This window comes from Drosophila suzukii, chromosome 2L (genome assembly GCF_043229965.1).
Source record: "Drosophila suzukii chromosome 2L, CBGP_Dsuzu_IsoJpt1.0, whole genome shotgun sequence".
Lineage (NCBI taxonomy): Eukaryota > Metazoa > Arthropoda > Insecta > Diptera > Drosophilidae > Drosophila > Drosophila suzukii.
In genome coordinates this window covers 13,673,635-13,693,592 of record NC_092080.1, presented here as the reverse complement: position 1 = coordinate 13,693,592, position 19,958 = coordinate 13,673,635, and the positions used below count along the sequence as shown (strand labels likewise).

The window sequence follows — 19,958 nt, the reverse complement described above, 5'->3', positions numbered from 1 at the left end:
TAAATTTATATGGAAAAATTAAATAGTTTTCCTCACTTTAAGTGTCAGCTCTGAAATTGAGCCCTCAAAGTGGATCCCAAATTGATATGTGTTTTTTTATGTGTGCTTTACAAGGCAGTGAAAGCAAAAGGCAGTTGGGCGATTTTCCCCACTCTGCTCAAATTGAAATTGTGTTCCTCGAAGCCTGGAGCCATCAGTCCATATATATACACAAACACACACACACACTCAGAGGAAAAGGACACGTGTAACACTTTCTGCAAAGAGAAAAAGGACTTTAAAGCGATCCTTAAACGCCGGGCAGAGTTTCAGTTTTTTCGCCTTTCTGGGTCAACGCCTGGTTGACATTTTAGCCCGGGCGCAGAGTTCATGGAAACCCTTTTTTAATTAATACAGTCTGTGCTGCAGCAGCAGCAGCAGCAGCACCCCTCTCCAGTGGAAACCTCATTAAAATGCGTTCGAAAATGAGACCGCAGACTGTGAACATTTTGTGTTTGTGCAGCTCTTTGGCAGCGAAGGCCTTAAAGCGCGAAATCATAAAACGACAGTTGATGAATTTTTATTGTCCGTACTTTTTTTATGGACGCCCACAGCCCCACCGGCCCTCAGGTATTTAATATAATTTAATTAATTAGCGAGCTCGAAAATATGTCACCGGCTCTGAAAGGCTAATGAAATATGGTGGCTCATTAGCAGATCCGTCAGAGCGAAAAGCCCAATAGCCGATTCAAGTATATCCTGATTATGAGTAGGCGGATTGTGTGTGTCTGTGTGAGTGCGAGATGCAGCTCTTCAAGTGAGCAATTCTCATAAATAAGCCAAACATAAGCCCTTTAAAACACATATCGGAATGCCTTTCCACAACCCGATTGACTGGGAAATTATAATTTGATTGAGACTTAACCGAAACTAATTGCCAGCAGTTTGACTGTGATACTGAAATGTTATTCATCAATAAATTCATTGGAACAAAGCCCACAAATTGATTTATTTGCGCACAATATTACCTTGTTTGGCTTGAATATTTCCAAGCAAATATTGAATTTAAGCACAACGCATTCGGTTTAATCCCCATTACGTTTTACGCTTTACGTTTTTCCAGGCCATAAAGGAACACAAGTGCATATAATATTTTTGCGTCGCGCAAATTCCAAATAAACCATTTACGTTTTGCGTTGGTAAAATACCATCAAAAATAAATGAAGCATAAATGCCAAGAGCACAAGCAGAAAAAAAAAAATTGTCGAGACTAAGGAATGTGAAGGGGCGAAGTGATTTAATTTTTCTGTAATTTTCTTTATGGTTCCTTTTTTTTATTTTTTGAAAATCTCCAAACGACAACCAACGAGGCAATATGGGGCAATTTCTGGGGGGAGAGTAAATAGGTTTTTCGAGGAATTAGAAACACGAAGCGCCATTTGGCGGCAAAAATAACCGGAAGGAATTATAACAGGCCTCTCCTGCCGTCTCTTTCACATACCAAGAGCCCCGTCTCTTTCTAACGCGATGAGGAAATTAAATGTTTTACTGTCTGCGGTGAGAGATGAGAACACAATTATAATTTCATGCAGGCGACAGCAGGAAGAAAATACTTGGAATAAAATCAGCGAAAATGGAAAACATTTTCCCCCATTTTTTTGCGGGAGTGTGGGTGTTGCATTTTGGTTTTGTGAAAATGTTTCCATACACATTCTGGCAATGTCCCGTTAAGAGGATCAGTGGAAAAGGCGCAGGAACGTGGGGGGAAAATGGCGGGAAAAGTGTGAGAAACTCAAACTGAAAAGCGGAAGCGTGGAAATTAAGTAATATGCGAGGCGCAAGGCGCTCGGAATTAAATTAAAAAGGAAATGAAATGGCCATTAAGTGTAGGCGGATCTGGACTATAAAGAAATAAATGCTCTTAGTGACAATTTAAATAGTGTTTCAAATTATTTTTAACCGGAAAGTGTTTATACAATTGGTTTTTCTGAAGATATTAATAACGAATCCTTTTTTTGTTTAAAAGAAATCTATTTAAATATTTTTTACTTTGCTTTACATTATTGAAAAAACAGTTAAGGCTTATCAATTGTACTTCCTTAAGTTTAACATTTCCAAAAGGTCTGAAAAGTATAACAGAGGATTTTCTTAATAAAATTTTCTGGCAATGAAAATTCTAGAAAAGTTTTTGAGCAACACTTTACTTAAATTGACATACCAAATAAATTGTACTAATTTAATTCTTATTTCTTTTCTCTTCCCATTTTCATGGTCCTTTTCCACACCACAACAGAAGCATCAACATCAACCGGAAATCAACTAAATTGTCGTCACTCCAATCAAGTGGAAATTTGATTAAAAAATAGGAGAGCGGGAAGGCCGAAGGAAAAGAACTGAAGGGAGAAAAGAGGAAAATTTGATAAATTCGACAGAAGGCAATAGACGAGCGCGGAAGGAAAATAGAGTGCGGGTCTATCAAAAGGTAGCACCGAAGGAAATCAACACGCACGCACATGAACGAGTTTGTTGCACGGGCACGGCAAAACATTAAAAATCAGCGGAGCGTAAAACTTACACAAAGCTCGGAAAAAAAAGAAATCCAGAATCCCACGTGAACAAAAGAGAACGAAAAAAAACACAAAGCTGCACTAAAAATAAAAATATAAACACAAATACAACAGAGTAACGAAGTGAAAGAACAATTTTTAGTGGAGAAAAAATTAAAAGATTTCACTAAGCCAGAAGAAAAAGAACGGGGAAAGGCGAACAACAAGGACGAACCAGCTGACGGCCAGGACATATAAACGTCTTTCCTCTCCTTTGGGCTAGAGCACGAAATTAAGTGCAGATTATCAGAAGATTATATTTTAATAGCATTTCAAGCTGTTTCCTTTTGGCCAACAAAGGCGAGACAGGACCTCCCAGGACTCCCCAAGCAGAAGGCTGACCCCAGAGAAACGCGTGTGTGTGTGCCACAAGTACGGCTTATTGCATGATTACCGCCAAGGATTTTTTTCGGGCCTCCGTTTGTAGGATTCTGTGCCCGGGAATAGCTGAGCAAACATATAAGCGTGCCAGAAATTGAAATTAAAGATGGAATTAAGTGCCGCGAGTGTGTGTGTGTTGGCTCAATAAATTGTATGTGCTAGTGCAGTGAGTGTTTTTGTACACTAAAAACCAAATATCAAGTATACGCCGTGCGGTCCAGCCTTGAGAAAGCTAAGGAGAACAGCAACAGGTATGTGCAAGATATCATCTTATCTATTCACACACTGGCTTTTACACTCGGTGGTTAGTGGCTTTTGCAGGCTGGTTAGTACTTATTTTCTCAGATTAATCTAGGATACGTTTGGCTGGGCAATTTAATAATATTTCAGGCTTCTGGCTCTTACATATAAAAACGAATTTGGCTAAAACTATATTTTGTTTATAGGTAAAAAAAATCTTTTTTTTCAATTTTGTTGAATTGCATATAATATTTCATGTATTCTTTTTCTATATTGCATTTAATATTTCATGAAGAAAATATAGGCCAAGCAAAGGCATCAACAAATATAAATGTGCACACTTTGCCGACTTGCTTTTCATTTGGAATTTAAGAAAAATTCACATCCTTTAAATGCCCCATAAAATATGTAGCAATTTCCCAGGCTCGTATTTTTCACCAGCCTTTTTTCACCCAATCCTCCGCAATGTCTGCAAGTCATTTAGAAAGCCCTTCTCGCTATCCGCCAAATCCTAAGCCGCAACAACTCCGTGGCCTGCACTCCACTGTTAATTAATGCCAACCGGGTTTCCGCTGCAGCATATTTAAAAACGCATTAGGTCTTTTGGCCGCTTTAGCAGCCCAGGCTGTCATAATTCAAACCGAGCATTAGGAGCATAAAGAGCGCAAATATCCTTGGCACACACACGCGGATATATGCAATGGAAAATTCTTGTAATTACTTTAAATGCAAACAAACGCGCTGCGCTGTTCTTTTCTGTAGCCGAACGAAGGATTTTCTTTTTTGTCGGTCGGTGTCCTGGGTCGGCATGTGTTACTAATTTCATTTTGCCGACAGAGGAACAAAGTCGCAGTGGGTGGAATTTTCTAGTGGCTATACGCGTGTATGGCTAGTGCCATTAAGTCGGAGGAGTCACAGAACGTAACTTTCGTTCACGTCCTGGGATAGGGGAGATACTGCCATTTCCACACCTAGGTGACACAACAGGACACTTGCAAAAATTAGAATTTATTTGGGAACAGGGCAACTATATAGAAAATAGACCGTTGGTTATCGAAAATATATATTTTTTAAAGAACTTTGCGATAAGGATATTTTTTTAAAATAGAAAAACTACGAGATAAGCACTTCTTAGAAGTGGTTTAGACTACTCGCATCATTGTTGAATATTCATAAATCATGGGATGCTTTAACACTATTGAAGCAGCTTTAAAACATTAGAGTTCATAGAAATCTTACCTTCATATTTGCTATTAAATTTGCAAACCTTTGTCAAAAATTCAAAACCTTTTTCTATCCAATATAGGAAAAATTTGAAAAATTATGTGGACCTGTCTAAGGACATTATTTTATAGAAAACAAGAAACTTCTGCCCAGTTTACCCCTTTCTTATGCCATATTTTAAATGTCATATTTTTCCTAAGTGTAATGATGATGAGACCCACTGCCTCCCGCTGCCGGAATGGCCCATTGTTGTTTGTTGTTTTAATGTTATTTGCCTGGCTGCCATCGTCGTCTTTGGAATCTGTCACCGTTTTACGTGACAATACGGCTGCAACTTTGTGTCCTCCACTCGATGGGGCATGTTGCGAAGGTGTGGCTGTGCGACTGCGGTGGACCGCTGCGGTGGTGCGGTGGCTCATGAAGTGGGCGGCTCCCAGGTGCTTAGTGGGGATCCTGGGCCGCTCCGCTGACCCTAAGCCAGGTTGCTGTTGTCGCATTGCGTGGCTGCTTACCTGTGGCCTCACCTGACAAAACTTTAACACAAAAATTTCATTTAAAAGTTTCGCTCTCGCTGCCTTTTGCCTTCATTTGGACCTACGCCAGATGCTTAAAACTTTCTCGGCGACGGGGGAAAGGGAAAGGCAATGCGAATGGCAACGGCAGGGGCCTTTCTTTTATGGCAACTTTAGCAAATGGACATTGAGGTCGTTGTATGACTTTGGGTATTTTCTCCGTCATAAATATCGCTGGCAATTTCTTCTTGGTCCTCGGACACTCTATTAGCATTGGCGAGGAGTACTCACCTCCTGCTGTGGACGTTTTTAATGTCCCTTCTTTGAAGTTGGCGAAATTGTTGTGAATGTCCGCGCTGAAAGGAAAATGTCGGAACTTGCTTTTAAGTTCAAAGTTCTTGATTTACCTAAACTATTTTTAATGCCGAACCAACTCTACTCTCTGCTTTGTTATAATTTAAGTTAATTTTAAATTTTCAATTGCGTTTTGCGTTTTGCGCTTGGTGCCATTCCAGAAATTCTTGCTGTTTTTCCATTTGCATTCGCTGATATTGGTTTTTCGGTTAACGCCAAATAAACACAACCCAGTAAATGGTTAAACTGTGTTTTTTACTCGCATATCAGCTGCACTTAATACGAATATTTATTTAACATCTGTTGTTTTCTCCTTTTGTTGTTATATTTGCAGTTGCGTGACTAATTAAACTGTTTAATTGCATAAATTAAAGCTACGATTGGCAATGCTGAACATTCTGTATTTGTCTGACATGAAAAGTTGAGCAAATATATCAAGCATTTGTTTGGCATTTAATGTGGGGAAAGGCATTATTGAATTAAATAATTAAATTCAATAAGAATTTAAGTTTCCTGAAATAGAGGACAGTCATTTGCTGCAAGGCAGGAAGCTAATCAGCTTGACCATAAAGTTGATTTATATAATATTTTGATTGATCTAATGTAAATGTTTATTTTACCAAGAAGTCTTATTGATATAAAGAAAATTACATATGTAAATAAATGAAATGGTGTATGTAAGTCAGAATGAAAAGTCATATCTTTTTTCAGAATATTTTGTCCCATGGTTTGGTTCATCCAGACAGAATTATAATTTTTTTCAGAACATATTAATCAATCCCAAAGAAATTCGAGAATCGCTTACATTTGTTTTATATTTATTGACTGAGAATCGAAAGGGCCCCGGGTGCATTTCTTGTAAAACGACACCCTGTGAAGCACTCAAACTTAAATCGCTCCCTCCAGCCCAAAAGGGATCCTTTAAAGCACTGCCGTCGCTTCATGACGCAGTAAACACTTATTAGACGTTATAGCATGGGGAAAAGGACGAGGACGAGGACGAGGCCCAGGACACGGAACACAAAACTCCGGACAGGGACCCCAGGCAATGGAGCGTGCTGCTAAGGAGTATTCAACTAATAAAAATGTCAAAACGCATGAAGCTGATGACAAGTAACGCAAAATGACAGCACAGTCGGCTGGCTGAATGGCAGGACTAACGTCCTTCCACAGAGAAAAACGCCTTACATTACTGTTAATATTATTTTTGATTTTCTAAAACCAAATGGCGCTTATAAAATGAAATGAAATGAATGTCAATCAAGATATAATTATTTTATTACTAGATATTAGAGACCAGATAATCTTTCCTCACACTTTCTTAGATATACTGGGCCATTTGAATTTTTCGCTCTGTAGATTTCCGGTTTCGGGGGTGGAGAACAACTTGAATTCATGGCTTGTCGCATGCTGGCTTCGATGTCCCAGTGCGGGCAGCAATTTGCCACACCTGCCGGGAGTGTGTGTGTGTCTGTGTGGCAGCTTTCGCCACCCCACCAACCGCGCCAGGTTTTCCACCCGCAATCCTAGGTTTTCCCCAGCTAAACTTTCACAATTAAAACTTGGCACTTTCCCTCGCTGGCTGCGCACGCACGATTCGCATTCTCGCATCGCAACGCAACGCTTCAATTTTGGTCCGCTGCCCCGCTGTTTGTTTATTGGATTAAGTAGATTTATCATATCAGATGGCAAACGCTGTCTAAATTTATCCCCAGCCAAACAGCCCAACAGCCAAACAGCCTCCACCATTACAGAAACACATATCAAGAGCCAACGACTTCTCGTTTTTAATTACGCTGTTTTTTCCGCTGGCATCACGTACAAAATAAAGTAAAAAAAAGGAACAGAAAGAAATGCGTTTGCTGGCAAAAGTTTTCTTTGCTACGTGTCCTGCCAACAGGCATTTTCAATAAATTTTCCTATGCTCGTGGAATTAATAAAAACACAGAGAACTTTTGCACTTGGCCTGGCTGCAGAAGGTCAGAGCTCAGAACAGGCGATAAAAATAAGTTAAGACACTTTAAAACTTAGGTAAAGAATGTATTTCAAAGTAAGACGAAACAGGAAGTTCAAAAAATATAGAAAGCAATGTTTATCCGTTTAAGCTTCTTTAATATTTTTGTACATATATTTTCATTTTGTCAATATTTGTTTAAAATTATAAAATAGCCTAATGAATATCTGATATCATAGATTCTTTCCTATTGATTTACTTAAAGCAACTTAATTTTAGCTTCATTGACAAAACGTGGCCTAGTCAAAAAGTGATATTTCCAATTGATTTCTCCGTGCCCCAGAATTAATTTTTGCTTCTTGGCAAAGGAGCTCAAAACATTTCGCTGAACAACTATAATTCATTCGCTCGCTTTCATGCGACGCGGTCGCACGACATCAAACACAGCGAACACGCGGCGTATGCGTCATATTAAGTATACGCCCCCGCGACACACGCTCTGTGCTGCTGGCCCCAATTTCTCTTGCGAGCTGCAGGCTCCAGGCTCGTCTGTTATTTAAACACAACAATTAAAACGATTTTCCCCAGCATACACATATACGCTTTCTTGTTGGTGCTGTGTTTATTTAGACGCAGGCATGTAGACATAACATTCAGTCCAGGAGCAGGAACAAGGAGCACAAAACTCTGGCTGGGGCAGAAACAAATTGAATGAACACGCGCCCCGAAAAGCGTTTAATAAACACAAAAGCAACAGCGGCAGCAGCAGCAAAAGAAACAGGAACTTAGGCCCGAAAGCGAATCTTGACTGTGGCTGTGGCCCCCTTTTTTTTGGCCCCGGCTTAATGAAATGTAATGATGAGGGGGCGGCCCCGGGCTGGAGGAGGGGGCGTGGCAGGGACATCTAGGACCATAAAGAAAATGGAAGGAGAAAGTGAGAAAATGGCAGGCCTAGACAGCAGTTTTGATGTAAACTGGAAGTGTAACAAATAACAATGGCAAACTGCGTGGAAACAACAATGGAAATGGGGTGGAGGTTTATATTTATGAAAGGGAGGGCATATACCAGTATGTGCACAAATGTATATATTACTGGTTTTTAATTGTAACTTCAGTATATATTTACATGTGTAGATTGTTATCTTTTGTTCGAAAGCGGAAGATGTTCGACAAAGCACCTTGAAGTTTTTGGAAAGATGGGGGTTTTAACCTTTAATTACTGAACGCTATTAAATACACAAGAATATATTATCTAGGCAAATATATTCCAAACAGGCTCAAATAAACAAGAATGCTATTAAAAACACATACATAAATTATTTAGGCAGTACCAAAATCAATATTAAAAGCCATAAGCAAAAAAAAAGTATTCCAAACATGCTTAAAAAACAACTTTAACGATATTTCAGTTAAAATGAATAAAATGATATTTCATTAATACTTCTTTTATATTATTATTGTAATGACATGTTTGATAATATTTTAACTGGGTATTATGTTTCTTAAAAAACATTGAAGAACCTAGTAATACGAGGAAGTTTTTACATAAAAAGGTATTAATAATAATTAAATTAAAATGAAAGTTAAAATGTAAGAAATGATATTCGGTTAATAGTTATTTTATATTTGGATTGTTAAATTAGTAATGACATGATTGATAATATTGTATATGGGTTGTATGTTTCTTAAAAAACTTTAAAAAAAATTTTTACATAAGTACTTATTTATAATAATATTTGTAAGCAGTTATGCGACTTAGTTGCAATTTACAACAATTTATATACAATTGTTATAGTTACAGGGAGCGGGAAGACTAGGGTCTACCTTTGGGGTTAGCCCGCTTTAAGGGCTCTTTGGTTAAGCAATTTAATGTGCGCCCAATTAAGTCAACAACAGCAGCCAGGACTCCACTTTCGGGTCCTTTCTGTTTCCGTTCTTTCGCTCTCTAGCACTAATTTGCATATGAAACATTCAACCCGCAACAGGAGCGGGGGCACCAGCAAATTGGAGCAACATTTTTTATAACCAGGGAAACCCCCGAGCTGCGCAGTACAGTTAATGTCAACTGCATGCGCTTTCCCCACGTGTGTGTGTGTGTATGAGTCGGTGTGTATTTCCCGCTTGTCTGCAGTCAATTGCCAACAAAAGTTTTGTACCCCAACAACGGACGTGCATTTCATTAATCTCTCCCTGGTTTTATTTTTTTTCCCTTCATTTTTTTCCATACTCCATACTCCCCCATGGCGATAATACAGGGAGCAAATCATTTTAAATGCCATATCAGCGTAAAAATCGTAATTAACGTTAAGTGCTGATTTGTTGGCCATATGAGGGAGTTGCCTTAACTTTTTTTTGTAACAACGCAAGCCTCTCTTAACCACTGCGGTCGATTGGTTTAATCAGGGCTCTTCAATTGAAGGTTGTATTTACGCGGATATATTTAACAATTTACAAGGATTTTTTGCTGAGTTATTGCAGGGATATAATTTTAAACAGTAAGCAGATTACGACGGAGAAGATACTTTTATAGGTTACACACAGAAAAAAAATTTTTTTTAAATAAAAACAAATAATAAATTAAAATAAAAATAAAATAAAATGTTTAACATCAAATTATTGTACTTGAAAAAATATACTATAGATACAGATAAGTAGATAGAGATTATATTTATTTTATACATATTTGTAAGTTTCTCTCTGCTGTTCAGTTAAATGGATCCGAAAAGCCAACGGGTTTCAGGGCCACGATTTGTTGAACAAGTCAGCATTTGTTACGACTTATCTGGGGGCTCTTCCCCGAACCCAGTCAGCACCTTCCTTGGGCACACTGTTAACGATCTTTAAACGTCAACTGACACACATTCTGCGATACGATGGACGGGGGAAAGAGTGCGAAACAGTCGCCAGAGAAAGATGGGGAATGGTTGAGTGTGCCATGCGTAATGCCAAAATGTTCTACATACATTTAAGTTAAATGCCAGCCATATACAATCCTCTGAGCAGCTCCACTTGGAAATTACGTGACACATTTCTAAGAAAGCAAAACTAATGTCACCGAGCTTCACAGATATATGCCGGAAAAGTAGGGGCACTGGGGGTAGGTTTTAGGGGTTCTGGCTTGACAAGTTGGCATCATGGAAAAAAGCTAGCCCAAACACTTTAGATGTCATTGTACCGCATTTAGATTGAGTTGCTCTCCAAAGGCAGAAGCACCACCAGCAGCCAAAACATAACACCAACTTGGGCAGGAGTGCGGAGTGCTTTTGGGGTTATTTCGGAGTGGGTTTTCCCGGCCCACAACTTACAAACTCCCCACTTTTCCGCCCAACTCCTATCCGAGTGGTTAGTGTCACTTAAGCCCGAGACTTTGGCACTCGTACATGCAGATGGATGCCAAGGGAGATGGATTGCGAAAATCTTTCTATACGCTCCTTTGGGGTACTCTTAGTGTGGCTGGAAATTGGGGTTTTATGGGGATGTGAGGGGTCAAATTATGCGAGATTTATCAGGTTATTAATGCTTTCCTTTGTTGTATACCATAGTACAATTTTTGCATTAAAAACGTAACGTTTAAAACTGCTTATGTTTAATATTATTCATTGAAAATTTATCTTATTCAATATAAATATTTTTAAAATGTATCTTATGCAAAGGGAATAAGGAAAATTCTGATGATTTAACAGTTTAAATAATATTTAAAATTTTAAGGGACTCTGTGCCTTACTGGTTTCCATGAGAGTACACCCCTTAAAATAATTGTTTTTTAATGGTTTTCCTGAGTGTGAAAAGTTTCGACCAAAAGCACCTGTCCTTTTCACCACCATTTCGGTTTTGGCTTGCTAACTGCGCACTTGTAAATAATTGTCTATGTAAAGTTATACAGCTGCTTCTTCTTCTTCAGCTTCTTTGGCCGACACGCCCCCAAAAACACCGCCCACTTGTGCTTCCTCTTCTTGCCAGAGGCTCTAGGGCCGAGCTCTCTGCATGCGTTGTGCATAATTTGAGTGGATTTCGAGAGGTATTCAGACATTCATACATGTGGCATCGCATTAAACATAAATTTGCAACTGCAGTGCGATAAAATATTTATAAGTCAAACGCAAATGTTTAATGGGCAAACAGACATCGGCCGACGTGGCTATATCGGGCGATGTTTGCCCCGCAAATAAGCAAATATTTGTGCCCGGCTTTTGGCGCCGGCTAAGCCTCAACCATCAAACACTCCACGCCTGTCAACAATATTATCAATTAAATTTATGAGCCCAATGGGCCCAAATCGCCCCTGCTTGTCTAATGAGACTATCTAGCCTTGTTTGGCTTTTCTGTGTGTGTGCCCATCCATCGAAAATATTGCAAATTAAATCTCTTTAATCGCATTGAATCTTTAAGCAGCAGGCATGGAAATCGAAAAGGAAAGAAAAGTTTTTGACGCATGCAAAAAAAAGTCAAATATAATCGCATACTTCGCTTATCCGGCTTCATATTTTCTTCAATAATTAGTAAAATTTATAAATTTTTTTTATGGTTTTGCACTTTTTTTTTTGATTATAATCCTTTTTAAATCAGAAATTTAGGATTTTAGTCCCACAAATTAAACAAAGTGCTTATGAATTTATTTAATTCGGCTTATTGCATGACTTATCCGTAAACTGTAGATGCAAGTGTCAAAATACTGCTGAGCTCCTGTTTTTTTTAAAGTACAATTTGAGTACTTAAATACTTAAGTTTTAAATACAAAGAACTTCATATTTTTTTTTGGAATGGAAAGATTTAAAATATTTTTAAGTACTTGTATGTAAATAAACAGCAGTTAACATGTATTATATTCTAAAATGCATGACAGTAGTTTGGAGTGACTTAAAATACAATTTTTAAGCTCCAACTTATAAATCTGATAAGCACAACCATGACTTTATTGAAGAGTGTTACGTAAAACTCAATTCACTTAAAAATCAACGTATTTATGCTGCCAACTCCCAGTTTGCTAGGCATCTGCATAAACAGCACTGTGTGGGCTTAGCCCATATCTATCAGTGGCCTATTGATCTAACAAATAAAGCAAATTGTGCACTTCCGGTGAAATTTGCAATGTGTTTCCCACCGTTTCGTCGATGCAGCCGGGCCCAGATCTGCCATAACTGATTAACGTTCAAATAGTTATCAATTTGTAATTATGAAAGCTCTGCTGGGCTTTGGCCTTTATGCAGCGATACAAATTCTACCCATCTCTATCCGAACACATGGCTCTTTCTCTTTCTATCTGGCTTAATTCCCTCCTGCTGTTTTTGGGACGAAAGTGTTGGCTTGGCATGAAAAAGCGATTGCGGTTGGGAGCGGCTGTTGCGGTTGTTTTCCAACACCCCCGCTGCTCGTTGAAAATGCAAAAGCAGCAACAGGAAATAATACCCTAGGAATTAAATAGTGGGAAATGGCAGAAAACTGATACAAACAATATGAGATTGGAAAACCATTACTTTTGTAAAAAAACATTAAGTCAAAGCATTCATCATTTATCTTTATTCTTATTTGAAGACCCTGATATTTAATATATCTTTGTATAATATTTTTTACAACAATGTTCTTGTATTTGTTAAATTTTCAAAAACATTCGTAAAGACAGCATTTGTTTTATCTAAATCAGCACTTTTGTTTATGCTCAGAACTTAGGATATTCCCTTGTCGTATCTGTAAAGTTTTCAAACACCACAGTACACTTAAATCCCCGAAAACTTAAAATTTAATAGCCCCAAAGAGCACGGAGAACAATGTACAACATGTCTACTCATTGGCTTGATAAGAAAGTCCTCCCAGCATAGTGATCAATTTTACAAGTTCCTAACGAGAAAACCGAAAGATAAATCTAAAGAGCAGGGTAGGGAAACTAAACAGTAGTCGGACAAATAAGCAAATCAAAATGATGCCAACGAGTGGCACGAAATCAAATTGAAATTGAAACTAGACAAAGTGAATTGGCAGGGAGCCACAGTTGCCATTGTGCCAATCGTGGGGTCCTATAGAGGGTGGGGATCGGGATCCGATGTGTTATACAATATTATCATGCTTATATAATTTGCCAGCACACACACACACACGCACGCACAGAGAGATATAGAGACAAACACATGCGAAACTGCGATAAAGCTCGAGTAACAAAGTTGAATGGCTGTCTACATCGCAGGACGAATTTCGGGGAAAGGGAATTCCGGCGTATCAAAAGTTATTGTGCTTGTGTCTCTGTGAGTTCGACTGGAGCCAAGGATTATCAAAGTATTAGAGGAGCAGCGCTGCAGACTCAGTTTTAGTCTCAACTTCTGGGCCGGCTTCATCTTGAGCTTTGACTGCTCCTAAGTTTTCGCACTTTATGGGACATCGTTGTCGTTGTCCCGCTTGCCAAATGCCTCGGGGGCTCATGTGGCAGGCTTGACTCGTCATAAAGACCCCCACCAAAACACTGAGAAAAGTATTTTGAAAATAACACAGCTTGATAGTGTTTTTGGTGCAGGCCTATGGACATTAAATTATGTTAATATACCCGTATATAAAATGATCTGCATATTTAGTTTTTGATACTTGTAATATCGCAGCTTAAAAAAAGACAAAATTTAATGTTTTGAATGAAAATATCTTCGAGAGTTTGTACTCAATTTTATTGATATACATGCTAATAAATTGCATAGATATCCTTCTACAGATTTTTATTTAAGGTGTCAACATATATTAAGTCAGTCACAACTTATGGACATTTAAGTAATCGGTTCACCTCTACTCACAAAAAATTTCGTGTGGTGAACAGGCTTTAAAACATACAAGAAAAAATATGAGCTCCAAAATATTTTACATGCATTTGGAGAAGTCTTTTCCCGAATTTTTAAGAAACTAACCACCATTGTACGTCGAAGGATGGAATTTATAGAATTTTTCTCCTAAAATCCTATAACGTAATAATCAAACTGACTTAAGATACAAAGGTTAGCTTATCAAGTTAACAGAACCAAATATATTTTAATGTTATCTCGGCTCAAGTCGTACAATATTATGTTCAATATTGTTTTAAACATATTTTTTTTTAATACCTTAAACAAATAATTTTAAATATTATGGAAAGACAAATCCATTTTTATAGTCAAAATTATATTTCAACAAAGTAAGGAAAAGCTTTAAAGATAAAATATACGAATTTTCAACTAATAATTTCTAGTACATAGGTACCGTTTTCTTTAAGTGCAACCAGCACAGTGAGGGGAAATCGCAGAAAACGGAAGCTGGGCCAACGCACATGCATAAGTGAAAGACAAAAGACGCCAAAAGACAAAGGCAGTGGGCTAACAAGAAAAAACATGAGATAGGGAAAGGCAATGGAAACTCACAGGGCGGGGGACCCAGTTAAAGGACCAGGAATAGCAACTTGCTGCGACATGTAAGAATTATTATCTGCTCTTGCACTCTCAAGTGGCCCCCAAAGAAATGGGGAGGGGGACAATGAATAATGTCCTTGGCGCGCAATGCGGAAATGCAGGCTGCTAGGACCCAAAAGGATCCAGCAGTAGGTAAATAAAATGGAGCCATAAAGGAAAATATGCTTTCGCGTACGTTTCAATCGGCATAAAATTTTATAACCATCGTTTTATTTTCACTCAGCAAGCAACCAAAAGCCACACAGGAAATGTATAAACAGGCAGAATAAACTAACAACTTTTTTTTTAGCTCTAGCATTAGATATTTCACATATTTGCCAACGAAAAAATTCCATAAATGTCTATAAACGCATTGAGTTTCTGCTGTTTGCGGTTGGCGGGTGTTTTTTTTTACAATTCTCTACTAATTTGAAAATTGTTTGCTGCTTCAAATATGTTTTGCGCCCTTTGCCGTTTCTGGCACTTATTTGGCCTTTGGCCAAATTACTCGGTGCTGGCTAACGGGGCGTATGCGTAATGCGCTGCTTTGCCAACTTCTCTTTGAAGTGGCCCACGTGAGCATGGCCAACAATGTGCCAACGGGCATTTTTGCAATATTTGCGAATTGGCTGCTCACATGGCGGAGTTTTGTTTTGCTGTTCCAGTGTTTTCGTTATTTAATGGTGGCCAATTAAAATATAATCAGTTGGCTAATTGAATTGCGTATTATGTGGGTCAGTTAGTGTTTTTCGTGGTTGGAGAAAATTAGAAATGGAGCTAAACATTTTAGGAGATTGCGTAGATTGGAATATTTAAATTGCGTTTGAATTGCAGCTATTTGCTTTGGAAAATGGCAATTATTTAGGAGAAGAGATTGTTTTATAATGCCCTAAATTAAATCATATAACCAATATAAATAAGATTAATTTCATTTCAGATTAAGAGCAATTAATTTAAAAAATATTATGTTTGTGTTTTCGTTTTGTAAAGTAAAGGTAGTATTTTTTTAAGGTTTTCCCTAAACAAATAAAAGGTTTGGATATTAAAGGGGGTTTTAAATTGCTTTGATCTGAACCCTTCCACCCCTCGAAATAAAATCAAAACCACATTATTGCCTCTACGCCAAGCCAAAAACATTCCCGAGTCATTTGTATGTATTCCTTTGTATCCGCAATGCAAATGAAGTTGTTCTATCTTTGTTTTTATTATTTTTGCAATTAAATTTCATTTGTGGAAAGCACCCACATACACACAAATGGGATTGCCAGAGGCAAAAACAGCAAGGAGCAATTGCTGTGAAAGAAGTTGCCAAAAAAAACAGTCAGAGGGTGAAAATGTCTATCAGGGAAAGCGGTGGGGAAAAACAACAAATAATAACGGCGTTGATTTCATTTCTCATCTGGACCTCCGCCCTTCTGGCCCTTTATTTTGTCAACCCCCTTCCATTGGCCGTCACTTTTTCGTGCTATTTCCTCTTTTTTTGCCCGCTTTGTTTGTCTACTTGTTAGCAGCCGCCTTGGCATTAACACGTTAAAAATTCGCCGTCCGCATTTCCGCTTTTCCGACGCTCCCTCTCTCTCCTTTTCACTATTTCCGCTTCCTTTTAAGTGAGCCATAAAAAACAAAAATCAACGAGCTTTCTGTCGCCCAACGCCTCGTTACTTGTTTGGTCATGTTTACGGAAATCATTAACATTTTCCTCCAGCTACCAGAGCAGCTCTAATGAATTGGAAGGGATACCCCCAAGAAAATGACTGAGTAAAAAAGCAGCACAAATATACTGCTGCATGAAAGTAATTTACAAATTGAAGAATCAAGCTGGGAAAAACAAAGAGAAAACATTTTCAAGGATAGATTTCATTTTCATTTTATGTAATGAAAACCCCTGAGAGGAATAAAAGTTGCATTTGTATTATTATTCCTACAAGTCCTGGTTAAAGCTTAAATTTTATATAAATTCAGATGAGTTTAGCTTTAAATTTAAATACGAAAAAATATATTCGAAATAACTCACTGGCTAAAAGCAAATTTCACTAAAACCATAAGTGAGAACTTTAAACTAAACTCGTTCCAGTGATTTATTAAGCTTACTTTGAAAGTGGGTAATTGCCGCACTTTTCCAATACATTCGCCCCACTTTCCAGCATCGCTCGCACTGTGATGGCCTTACTTTCAAGCCCCATAACGCGACCCCAATGGGGCTTTTCCCTCCGGCCACTCTCGGCACAGCTCAACTTAACTTTTCACTTTCAATTTGCCCGGCTCTGCGGCCCATAAAGCGGGGCGTTTATGGCCAACACGCGTGGCCAACACACTGAAACCCGCACAACCCACCGAAAAAAGGAACTTTCATAATTCATAAGCTGCAGGAATAAACTGCCGACTGAGAAAATCTACTAAGCACACGGCAGCACTTGGATTTACACTTTATACGGGGGCCAAATTGGGTATGGGATCCGTGCGAAGGCCACAAATCATGCCTTAACAACTTAATAAGTTGGGTAACGCTCGTCCAGTGAACCGAAATTTGAATATTGGCCCAGAGACGGGACATGTGTCTAACATTCTGATTTCCCCAGCCAAATTTTCCACGTCTCCCACCACGTGACGTGCGCATTTTCCTGCTTCATCATCAGAAGCAAAAAAAAAAAAAGGGAAAAAAAAGTGAGGAGAAAGATGAGACCACTCCACGATGCTTTTTATTTGCGCTGGCTTTTTATGACATTTCAAGGGAAAATTTATATAATAATCATAAAAGCGGGAGAGCATGACCGCTGCGGAAATGCTGCGATTTATTTGTATTTGCAGAGTCTTTTCCGCTCACTATGTTTGTGTTTTATTTGCAGCCAATTGATTTGACTGGCGGCGGGCAACTGGTAACAGCGATGATGGGTATGATTTTCCTTCTTTTTTTCATCCTGTGCCTGGTGGGGCTTGTTTTTGGCGATGGTGAACATAAAAGTGTAACATCATATGGCCGGAGCACTCGTCTCTTGGTGCACGAAGCCGTCATTGTTGCCACTGCGGCTCACTTTATGTGGCATGAATGCTTTTATGACCGCCCACACATCGCTCGGGGAAAGTCGGAAAAATCGCTGGAGAAATTGGGGAAAGGGGGGAAAAGCTTGCTCGGCAGTTTGGCCGTTTCACTGGGCATCAAATCAGGAAATTGTTGCAATTAAAGTGTAAATAATGATGCAGCTAACAATGAATTACGAGTAGCTGGGAAAAGGGATAGATGGGAATAATGTATTTCACTCCCTTAGGCTTTATGGTATCAAAGCTTTTGTTTCAAAAATAGAAGTGATTTTTTAAAAATATATCCCACTTCATATAAGCAAAGTAGGCCTTGCTAGAAAATTCCTCAGTAACGTTAGCCGTTTCCTGGGGATCATTCAGTTTACCCCCAAGACTCTACAAAGAAACATCTAACTTTCAATTTTTACTTTACTTTTACCAAAAACTATCAGAATGTTGTGAGTATAAAAAAAAAAATTTTCGTTAACGATTTATTTTTCAAACAAAATTCTCTCAGTGAATCCTTTGATTGGAACTCGAGATTGGATCTCAAGAATTTTCGTGACATAAAACAACGTGTAGTGAAGAAAATCGGGGATCTGGAGCGCAAGGGAGTTGTATGGGGTCGTCTCATTTGCATCGATGATGCCAAGGATGATCCTTTTTTCCGTTTCATGAGGGAGAACGCCTAAGTCGGTTCACAAAATCTTAATAATGTGTATTCTGAGTTAATTTAAAGCCAAAACAAGACTTAACGACAAGAAAATACTCGTTCAATAAACAAAATGCATTATCATATGCTTAAATAATTTCGGTAACGTATTTTTTATCACACTCGGATCTCAATCATTCGCTTAGCCTTTTATGATGATGCCGTTGCCTGGGCATCGATTCAACCGCAAAAATGGCCAAACTAAAAGAACGGCCTGAAAAAAATAGTACTTTGAAAATTTTCCACAGGTTCAGCCAAGCTGAAACATATGGGAGCACAGGAAAAACTGAAAAGTGAGATGGGTGGCGTAAAAAAGTTACTGAAAAATTGCTGAAAAATGACATTAATTTTAATGCATCGCAACAACCCGAACAAAATGAGAAATACAAAAAATGTCCCAGTTTCTCGCCACTCGTCTTTTATTTTTTAATTAAAAATTGTTTGTGGCGCGCATTTTGCATTTTTGAAAAGGCGGACAGTGGATGTGTTGCCGTGAATTTTTATTGTGGATTTCCCTTTATTGGAACGAGAAGAATCCTTTACCTTTCCCCGCCACCTCGCGTGTCACTTGAACTGTCAATTACATTTGCCAACCGCTCATCCTAGAGCTTCCCCACATCAAACTCATTTTCCTGTGCATGCATGCGAAATTTTCCTTCGATTCTCGTATTTTTGGTTTCATCTTTTTCGGATCGGGGTTTTTCCGTCCATATTGTACTTATGTATATATTCCTCAGTAGCGGCATTTGATTAACATTTAAATTTGCTTTCGGCGTATGTGCAACTGACAGTTTGGCTTGGGCTTCGATAGGTTTCCTTCACGTTTCCATCTGAGTTTCCCTGGGCTCGGGTGCAAAGTGTGTGCTTACGACACACAATAATCAATTGTTTTAGCCTCGCTTATCGAGTGCCAATAGAATCCTAGCTGCGCCCTGCTCTGGACATTCGATTCGGTCCGAGTCAAGTCTGGTTATTGATGATGGCTCTGGAAATCGGAATACACTCTGGCATTTATTTATATTACTCGCTGCGGCAAATTGTTTATTGTTTATTGAAATGAAATATTGCTCTCGGGTGCCTCGGCAATTTGCATGCGTTGATTGCTAAAATGAAGTGAGCTCTCGAAGGCAAATCAAAACGCTGTCGTCCGTTTGGCAATTGAAATGATTTAAATTGTTCGAGGGAACAGCAAAAAGAGAACAAAATATTAGTCGAAATATTGCCAAACTTCATATGATAATTCATTGAACATGCAATTTATTTTTTTAATTTTTTGCTCTATTTAAATCACTTGTATTTTAGTATTTTTTGGAGGCCTCTAAATGTGAAAAGAGAATTTAAACAATAATATTGTGCCGAGTTAAATTGCCAATTAAATTGATCCTAGAAAGTGAAAACTTTCGTGCTAATCAAATTTTGCTTTTCCAAATAATTATAGAGCACACACACAAAATGAATATTTTTATTGAGTATTTAAAAATTTATAAAAGAGTTGTTCCGAGCCTTTCGACACTTCAAATTTGCCATGCACGAAATTTACATTTTTACTGATTTCATTTATTGAAATAATTGAACATCAGATAA

At 38.3% G+C, this 19,958-nt stretch overlaps 2 protein-coding genes across 2 annotated transcripts in view; both read left to right on the top strand.

Moving 5' to 3' along the window:
• Positions 1–19,958, top strand: part of LOC108019120 (uncharacterized) — a 129,989-nt gene that overhangs the window by 1,996 nt on the left and 108,035 nt on the right. Inside the window, exon 2 of the mRNA XM_017086852.4 lies at positions 2,273–3,217. The gene's annotated coding sequence lies outside the window, so the exon portion shown is untranslated. The remainder of the gene's footprint in view (positions 1–2,272; positions 3,218–19,958) is intronic.
• Positions 18,061–18,459, top strand: LOC108019153 (uncharacterized). Its single transcript, XM_017086906.3, has 2 exons — positions 18,061–18,120; positions 18,180–18,459. Exons 1-2 carry the CDS (start codon positions 18,116–18,118, stop codon positions 18,352–18,354), a joined length of 180 nt encoding a protein of 59 aa, XP_016942395.2. The 5' UTR covers positions 18,061–18,115; the 3' UTR covers positions 18,355–18,459.